Source organism: Pseudophryne corroboree, chromosome 6 (genome assembly GCF_028390025.1).
Source record: "Pseudophryne corroboree isolate aPseCor3 chromosome 6, aPseCor3.hap2, whole genome shotgun sequence".
NCBI classification, from domain to species: domain Eukaryota; kingdom Metazoa; phylum Chordata; class Amphibia; order Anura; family Myobatrachidae; genus Pseudophryne; species Pseudophryne corroboree.
The window spans coordinates 34,631,814-34,641,584 of NC_086449.1; the positions used below are offsets into that span (position 1 = coordinate 34,631,814).

At 47.5% G+C, this 9,771-nt stretch overlaps 1 protein-coding gene across 1 annotated transcript in view; it reads left to right on the forward strand.

Annotated features, from left to right (window-relative positions):
- The window catches only part of LOC134934192 (uncharacterized), a 110,131-nt gene extending 102,410 nt beyond the window's left edge, over positions 1 to 7,721 (forward strand). Inside the window, exon 4 of the mRNA XM_063929682.1 lies at positions 7,255 to 7,721. Coding sequence (XP_063785752.1) covers positions 7,255 to 7,625 — 371 coding nt within the window. The 3' untranslated portion in view covers positions 7,626 to 7,721. The remainder of the gene's footprint in view (positions 1 to 7,254) is intronic.
- Positions 7,722 to 9,771: the final 2,050 nt, after the last annotated feature.

Genomic DNA, 9,771 nt, shown 5'->3' on the forward strand with positions numbered 1-9,771 from the left:
GGTCACTAGTCACACTGGCAGTGGCACTCCTGCAGCAAAAGTGTGCACTGTTTAATTTTAATATAATATTATGTACTCCTGGCTCCTGCTATAACCTATAACTGGCACTGCAGTAGTGCTCCCCAGTCTCCCCCACAATTATAAGCTGTGTGAGCTGAGCAGTCAGACAGATATATAATATATATAGATGATGCAGCACACTGGCCTGAGCCTGAGCAGTGCACACAGATATGGTATGTGACTGACTGAGTCACTGTGTGTATCGCTTTTTTCAGGCAGAGAACGGATATATTAAATAAACTGCACTGTGTGTCTGGTGGTCACTCACTATATAATATATTATGTACTCCTGGCTCCTGCTATAACCTATAACTGGCACTGCAGTAGTGCTCCCCAGTCTCCCCCACAATTATAAGCTGTGTGAGCTGAGCAGTCAGACAGATATATATAATATTATATATAGATAATAGATGATGCAGCACACTGGCCTGAGCCTGAGCAGTGCACACAGATATGGTATGTGACTGAGTCACTGTGTGCTGTGTATCGCTTTTTTCAGGCAGAGAACGGATTATAAATAAAACTGGTGGTCACTATCAGCAAAACTCTGCACTGTACTGAGTACTCCTAATGCTCCCCAAAATTAGTAAATCAAGTGTCTCTCTAATCTATTCTAAACGGAGAGGACGCCAGCCACGTCCTCTCCCTATCAATCTCAATGCACGTGTGAAAATGGCGGCGACGCGCGGCTCCTTATATAGAATCCGAGTCTCGCGATAGAATCCGAGCCTCGCGAGAATCCGACAGCGTCATGATGACGTTCGGGCGCGCTCGGGTTAACCGAGCAAGGCGGGAAGATCCGAGTCGCTCGGACCCGTGAAAAAAAACATGAAGTTCTGGCGGGTTCGGATTCAGAGAAACCGAACCCGCTCATCTCTACTGCCGACTTCTTGGCATGGAATTCCAGGAACACTCGCTGTCTTAACCTAGGAGGCACAAACAAAAGACCTACCGGAAGGTCTGGAGGAGCCTGCTCCTGTGCTCTAAGGACTAATGATAAGAGGTCCTGGGTAATGCCCACTTTAATACATGATGGGGAAACAATGGGCAACGGCTCCTCGGTGGTCTCCTGGATTGGAGCAAAACTCCGCGAGAGCGCATCAGCCTTGATGTTTTTTGACCCAGGGCGATATGTTATCAAAAAATTAAAGCGAGCAAAAAACAAAGCCCATCGTGCCTGCCTGGCATTGAGACGCTTCGCTGACTCTAAATATGCCAGATTCTTATGGTCAGTGAGAATTGAGACCACAAACTTAGCCCCCTCAAGCCAGTGTCTCCACTCCTCGAGTGCATCCTTAATAGCCAACAATTCCCGGTTACCCACGTCATAATTCATCTCGGCAGGCGAAAATTTACGGGAAAAGTAAGCACAGGGATGAAGGCGATTATCAGACACTCCCATCTGAGAAAGCACTGCCCCAATACCCATCTCAGAGGCATCCACCTCCACCACAAAAGGACGCTCTGGATCTGGGTGTCGCAGCACCTTGGCCGAAACAAATGCCCTTTTGAGACGGGCAAAAGCCGCTTTAGCCTCACAAGACCAGTGAGCAACATCCGCCCCTTTCTTAGTGAGTGCCACCAAGGGCGCCACTATAGACGAAAATCCAGCGATAAATCGTCTATAAAAATTCGCAAAGCCCAGGAAACGCTGAAGCGCCTTCAAACTAGTGGGCTGCACCCAATCCAGGACTGCCTGTACCTTGGAACCCTCCATTTGGAAACCTTCTGGGGAGATAATATATCCTAGAAATGCGATTTGCTGAACTTCAAATTCGCACTTCTCCAGCTTCGCCCCAAGCCGGTGGTCTCTGAGTTTCTGGAGGACTAAGCGTACATGCTTCCGATGTTCCTCCAGGGAATGGGAGAAGATTAGGATGTCATCTAAGTATACAACTAAGAATCTATCCAAATATTCCCTGAGCACATCATTCATGAAATCCTGGAAGACTGCCGGGGCATTACAGAGTCCAAAAGGCATCACCAAATATTCATAATGCCCTGAGTGGGTATTAAAGGCAGTCTTCCATTCATCCCCCTCTCTTATTCGGATTAGATTGTACGCACCGCGTAGGTCAATCTTAGAAAAAATGGTGGCAGTACGAAGCTGGTCAAACAAGACCGAAATGAGAGGCAGTGGGTATGAGTTTTTAATCGTGATACGGTTCAATTCCCTGAAGTCGATGCAGGGTCGCAACGAACCGTCCTTTTTACCCACGAAGAAGAACCCCGACCCAACTGGAGACTGTGAAGGTCTGATAAATCCCTTAGCCAAGTTCTCCTGAATGTACTCTGCCATAGCCTGAGTCTCAGGACGTGACAGGGAGTACAACCTGCTCTTGGGAAGCTTAGCATTTGGCAACAAATCAATGGCACAGTCATAGGGGCGATGGGGAGGTAGTACCTCTGCAACTTTTTTGGAGAACACGTCCGCAAAATCTGCATAACACCCTGGCAATCCTGGCAAACTTAGCTGCGAGAGCCTGACTGGAAGGCTCAAGCAACTCCTGAAACAATCAGTACCCCAACTAAGAATCTCCCTAGAGACCCAGTCAAATTGAGGATTGTGGGCCCTTAACCAGGGTAACCCCAACACCAATGGGGCAAAAGTACAGACAGTCACATAAAAGGACAATTTTTCAGAGTGTGTGGCTCCAATAAACAAAGAAATCTGCTAGTGCAAGAGGTAATTTTACCTTGGGATAATGGTTCCCCGTTTAACCCACAAATCTCAATTTCCGATGCCAAGGGTACTAAGGGAACAGAGTGTTTCAGGGCGAATTGGCGGTCCATAAAAACCCCGTCGGCCCCACTGTCCACAAAGGCCTCAGTCTTGACAGTTTGACCGAGGATCTTCAAGGTCACCGGAATGATAAAAGTCTTCTTGGGAAATTCTGACTTCTGGCCTGACAGGATATTTCCCATCACCCTCAGGCCCTGAAGTTTTCCGGCTTTTCTGGGCATGATACTACCACATGACCTTTATTCCCACAGTACAAACACAACCCCTGCTGTCTCCTCCGCGTCTTCTCACGCGAGGAGAGGCGGGTAGCCCCAATCTGCATAGGCTCCTCAGAAAATTCCTCAGAGTCTGAGGTTCCCTTGGGAAGGAAGGAAATCTCAGTCTCCCTTTCAAGCCTACGCTCTCTCAGCCGTCTATCCACCCGGATGGATAACTGCATGAGCTGATCCAAGCTATCAGGCAAGGGATATTGTACCAGTTGGTCCTTTATCTGGTTAGAAAGACCTCTTCGGTACTGGTGTCTCAGGGCTGGGTCATTCCACTGGGTATCATGGGCCAACCTCCGAAACTCCGTACAGTAAACCTCAACTGGCCTTCGCCCTTGCTTAAGGATCGAAATCTGAGCCTCGGCTGAGGCCGTCTTGTCAGGGTCATCATACAACATGCCCAGTGCCGTAAAAAAAGCATCAACACTTTTAAGCGACGGACAGTCAAGCTGCAACCCATATGCCCAGACCTGTGGGTCTCCTTGTAGCAAGGAAATCACTATGCCCACCCGCTGAATCTCCGACCCAGAAGACTGAGGCCTAAGCCGGAAGTATAGCTTGCAGCTCTCCTTGAAACAAAAGAACTGCGAGCGATCTCCAGAAAAACGATCCGGGATATTTACTTTCGGCTCCTTAACCCCTGCAGGTGCTGCTGCTGCGGGAGCTCCACCAGCAGCCTGGGAGGTGGGCATTTTAATGGACAAATCATTAAATTGTCGAGTCAGGACCTGCACCTGATCGACCACCTGTTGCAACGTATTTTGAGGGGTATGCTCCATATTCCCACAAAATTTCAACAGGAGTATTAGGCTGCTGAATATGTTATGCACACCAGTGCCTGCAGGAAAGTACTGGTGTCAGAACTGTTATGCACTCCAGTGTCTGCAGGAATGTACTGGTGTTTGAACTGTTATGCAAAACAAATGGACTCACAGACAAACTGGGGAATATGACATAACGTACACAGAAGGTAATAGGGTAACAAAATACACACAAAGTGAACAGAGAAGCCCAGAGGCTAAGGAACTGGGTATCTCCTTTGTATTAGAACTGCACAGATGGAAAAAGCAAGATGTTGTGTTTTAATACATAGAGAACCCGAAATGCTGTTGCTAAGGGCAACAGCAAAACCCTAAAGGGTTACCAACGGGTGTGGCAGTAAACTCCTTGGTCAGAGATGGAATGATAGACACAAGGAGAGTCTCCACAATCCTATTTCTCACTTGCAGTGCACAGGTTTTAGCTTACTGCCACTAAACTGACCCCTGACACCTAGCACAGTGAGACAGGATTAGACAGGCAAGTCTTAGAATACAGCCGCAAACTTGCTAAGTTCACAGAGTGGTAACAGAACCCCAGCAAGCTAAACGACTGACTCCAGTCTTACTGCTAGGTCTGGATTGGCAGAGTGTAATACCAAATCCCCAGGCCTATTTGCAGTAAGCAACAAACAAATACAAAGCTACACAGTACTGGCTAACTTTCATGAACTGACTAACCAACAAAGATTCAGCAGCATCTGCTTACCCTGAAAAGAGGCCTTATAAAGCAGGTGCTGTCCACGCCCCACTCAGACCTCACAGACTGTGAGCACAAAAACCAGCACCGGATCCCCTGCCGTGCACAGAGCCTATAACCACTGCACAGCAAAAGACCCGAACCGGAGTATCAGCTGCGCTCAGGTTACTCCACTAGCACTTGTCTCCCGGTTGCCATGACGACGTGGCAGCACAGGGCAGGAGACCCTAACAGATATCAGGTAATTACTATTTGGCGGTGGAAATATATTTAATTCTGTTTTGGAAATATTACATTTGAGGTATCGAAATGTCAGAAAGGCATTCAGTGACACGGCCCAATACAGATAAAACAAATCAGGGGAGGATAGGCAGATTTAAATATCATCTGCATGCAGAAGATACTGCAATCCGAAAGGGCTGATTACTTTCCCAATAAATGTGGTATACTGTAGATTGAGAAAAGCAGAGGACCTAAGACCGAGCCTTGCTGTACTCCGACTGATAGAGGTAGGGAAGAGGAGGTGGATTCAGAGAAAAGGAGACTGAAAGAGTGATTAGATAGGTACGATGAGATGAGAACCACAAAAGAGCTTGTGTCCTGGAGACCAAGGGACTGTAGTGTTTGTATGACAAGAGAGTGACCACCAGTATCAAAAGCAGCAGAGAGATCAAGGAGAATAAGAAGTGAGTAATGGCCTTTAGATTTGCCGCACAATGAGGGTCATTCCGAGATTATCATAGCTGTGCTAAATTTAGCACAGCTACGATCAGTCACACTGACATGCGGGGGGGACGCCCAGCACAGGGCTAGTCCGCCCCGCATGTCAGTGCCGCCCCCCCCCCAGAAGTGCAAAGGCATCGCACAGTGGCGATGCCTTTGCACTTTAGGAGTAGCTCCCGTACGGCGCAGCTTTAGCGTGCTGGCCGGGAGCTACTCATCGCTCCCCGGCCCGCAGCGCCCATGAAACGGCGGACAAACGCCGCCGTTCTGCACCCCCCTACCCCGCCCAGCGACCGCCTCTGCCTGTCAATCAGGCAGAGGCGATCGTAGCGGCCCGACGGCCTTCGGCCGTCTGGTATTCGCCGGTGCATGCGCAGTTCTGACCGTATCGCACCGCTGCCAGTGGCGGACGTTCCGGAGGCAACGGAGTCGGTCGCCGCCGGGCTCCAGCTCTGAAGAGGGCACCTGGCCCGGCCCCGACCATCTCCATTGCCTCTGCTGAGCTCCAGCCTCCGTGTGCAGAGGGAGAGCGTTCCGATCAACGCTGCCGTGTATAGCAGCGCGGCACACGCCATACTTTCAGCAGGGGCAGGAGGGGTTTGCCGGCAGTGTGTCAGGCAATGCTCCCGCCTCCTCACAGCCCTGCTCACTCGTCTCCCGCCAGCTCTCTCCCCACCTCCGGCTCAGAGGGTCAGCTTGAAGACGGAAATGGTGAGCTGCTGCCAGAAGATGCCTCTTCTATTGGTGAGGAGCAGCAGCGGTGGCTGTAGTGTTAGGGACATGTGCTGTGTGTGTGTATATACATAGGGTTGTGTGTGTGTATCCTATATGGAGCTGTGTGTGTGTGTGTGTGTGTGTACAGTATATACAGGGGCTGTATGTGTGTCTATATGGGACTGTGTGTGTATATACATAGGGTTGTGTGTGTCCTATATGGAGCTATGTGTATGTATGGGGCTGTGTGTGTATATACATGAGGTTATGTGTGTCCTATATGGAGCTTTGTGTGTGTATATACAGTATTTGGGGCTGTGTGTGTGTCTATATGGGTCTGTGTGTGTATATACATGGGGTAGTGTATGTGTATATATGGGGCTTTGGGGGGGGGGTGTATGTGTGTATATATATATATATATATATATATATATATATATGGGGCTGTGTGATATATGGGTCTGTGTGTGTTTGTGTGTGTGTATAGATAGATAGATAGATAGATAGATAGATAGATATATGGGTCTGTGTGTGTATATATGTATGTGTGTATATATATATATATATATATATAGATATATATAATATACGTACGTATGGGACTGTTTGTGTGTGTATATATATGGGGCTGTGTGGATAGATTCTATATACTGTATATAGGGCTGTGTGTTTATACTATGGTGCTATGTGCTATGTGCATGCGCGTATTTGGGCAGTGTGCATACATGGGGCTGTGTGTGCGTTTGTATGTATATGGGGCTATGTGTGTGCGTATGTATGTATATGGGGCTATGTGTGTGCGTATGTATGTATATGGGGCTGTGTGTGTGTATATGTGTCTCTCTGCATATGTGGCTGTCTTTGTATGCGGCTTTGCATGTGTATATGTGTCTCTTTGTGTGCACATATGAGGCTGTGTGAATGGGGGGGTGGGGGGGGGGGCACACCATTGTCTAATTCGCCTCCGGGCGTCTGGTTCAAACTTACTCCCCTGACCGCTGCGATATACTGCAGTGTGCGATCAGGTCAGAATGACCCCCAATAACCAGTATAGTGTGATTTGCCTCCATGTGCTATGTGTCAGAAAAATGATCAGTAAATGTCCTAAGAATTGTATTTCTGAATGCAGTGGTACAGTATATTAAGTAAACGTAGTATAACTATTTCTTGTCCTAGATATACAGTATATGTGAGCTACAGTATTGACTCTGCTTATGTTTCATTTTTAAGAACCTGAAAATACATTAAATATCAGCCAGCCGCCAGAAGTTGTATTCAATAATCCACTCATTATCAACTGCAGCTTTTCTGTACCAAACAAGAGAGTCATTCTACATTCTGCGGTCTACTGGATGATGGGAAACCCACGGGAGCACTTTGTGTTTCATCCAGACCCGGACTACATACACCCAGATTATAAGGGAAAGACCCAGCTGGTAGGTGACTCCGATCTCCACTTAAATGTGTCCAATGTTCCAGATAACACCACACTCTACTGTCGCGTTGTCATAAAACGATGTGCGTCTGGACAAGGAAATCAGATTGACACAATCCTGGAGGAAGGTCCTGGAACACGTCTCAGAGTCCATGGTAAGAAATAATCGTAGAAAATACCAAAATGTAAACTAGAACCAAACTGATAGATGGAATCAATCCATTAAAAAAGGAAGCGTGGCTCAATGAATTATAATAAAAAATTTTGGGGGGATTTTTATCAATTAAAAATGTTTAAAATTAATCACGTTTAAAAATACACATAAAGCATGTGAAAGAATGCATATACAATATATAGTGCAGTGATTATTATTTCCACAATATTTAAAAATGGTATAATGGCTGGCCAGTCAATCAGGATTTTCCTTCTATAATCTCAAACAATTCAAGGAGAATTAATCCATATTTATCAGGATGGCATATTGTCAGTGTGTATATATATATATATATATATATATATATTTGCCTTAATCTGTGACTCTGTGCCCGTAACGCTGGGCGGAGTCACAGAGCTGGGCGGAGTCAACTGCATCTGCTGCAGGGAGCTACTCCATACCCAGCGCCAGCAGCAGTCAGGTGCAAGACCCTACCTTACAGTATAGGAGGTGAGGATGGCCACTAGCTGCCGGCTGCTGTGCCTGTCCTCCCCCCCCCCCCCCCAATCACCTGTGACAGCGGGCTGTGTGGGTCTCGAAAAGGGGGCGGAGCTATGGTGGCACGAGGGGTGGAGCTACACGGAATAGAGGGGCGGAGCTACACGGGACCAGACAGCTGAACAGTGGTGGAATCAGCATTGCAGTGACGGCCAGCCAGACTTGGTAAGTGGAGGGTGAGAGAGAAATGTGTGTGTGTGTGTGTGTGTGTGTGTATATAGTGTGTGTGTGTGTGTGTGTATATAGTGTGTGTGTGTATATAGTGTGTGTGTATATAGTTTGTGTGTGTGTGTGTGTGTGTGTGTGTATATATAGTGGGGTGTGTGTGTGTGTGTGTGTGTATATAGTGGGTGAGTGTGTATATAGTGGGGTGTGTGTGTGTGTGTGTGTGTGTGTATATGGTGGAGTGTGTGTGTTTGTATAATTGTGTGAATTGTGTGTGTGTGTGAGGTATGTCTGTGTGTGCGCACTTTATGGACGCCACTGCTGGGGGGGCCATTACATGCAAGGACGCTACTAATATAGGGGGGGCATTACGTATAAGGACGCTACTACTATAGGGGGGGGGCATTACGTATAAGGACGCTACTACTATAGGGGGGCATTACGTATAAGGACGCTACTACTATGGAGGGGCATTACGTATAAGGACGCTACTACTATAGGGGGGGCATTACGTATAAGGACGCTACTACTATGGGGGGGCATTACGTATAAGGACGCTACTACTATGGGGGGGCATTACGTATAAGGACGCTACTACTATAGGGGGACATTACGTATAAGGAGGCTACTAATACTGGGGGGCATTACATATAAGGACGCTACTACTGGGGGGGGCATTATGTATAAGGACTCTATTACTTCTGGGGGGCATTATGTATAAGGACGGTGCTACTACTACTGGGAGGGCATTACATGTAAGGATGCTACTACTACTGGGGGGGCATTATGTATAAGGACGGTACTACTACTGGGGGCACATTATGTATAAGGATGCTACTACTAAAGGGGTGGCATTACGTATAAGGACGCTACTATTACTGTTGTGGGGCATTACATATAACTGCTACTACTACTGGGGGGGCATTATGTATAAGGACACTACTACTATTGGGGGGGCATTATGTATTAGGACGCTACTACTACTGGGGGGGCATTATGTATAAGGATGCTACTACTACTGGGGGGGCATTATGTATAAGGATGCTACTACTACTGGGGGGGCATTATGTATAAGGACGCTACTATTACTGTTGGGGAGCATTACATATAACTGCTACTACTACTGGGGGGCATTATGTATAAGGACACTACTACTATTGGGGGGGCATTACGTATATGGACGCTACTACTACGGGTGGGGCATTACGTATAAGGACGCTACTACTACGGGTGGGGCATTACGTATAAGATGAATAAGATTGTGCTACATTGTGGCGTAATTTTAAATGGGGGTACTATTGTGTGGCCATGCCCCTTAGTTGTGAGACCACACCACTTTTCCCGATGCACAACAAAGGAATATGGGAGGGCGCAAAATTCATAGTTTGCAGGGGGGCGCCGAACACCCTAGCACCGGCCCTGGCCACCAGTAGCA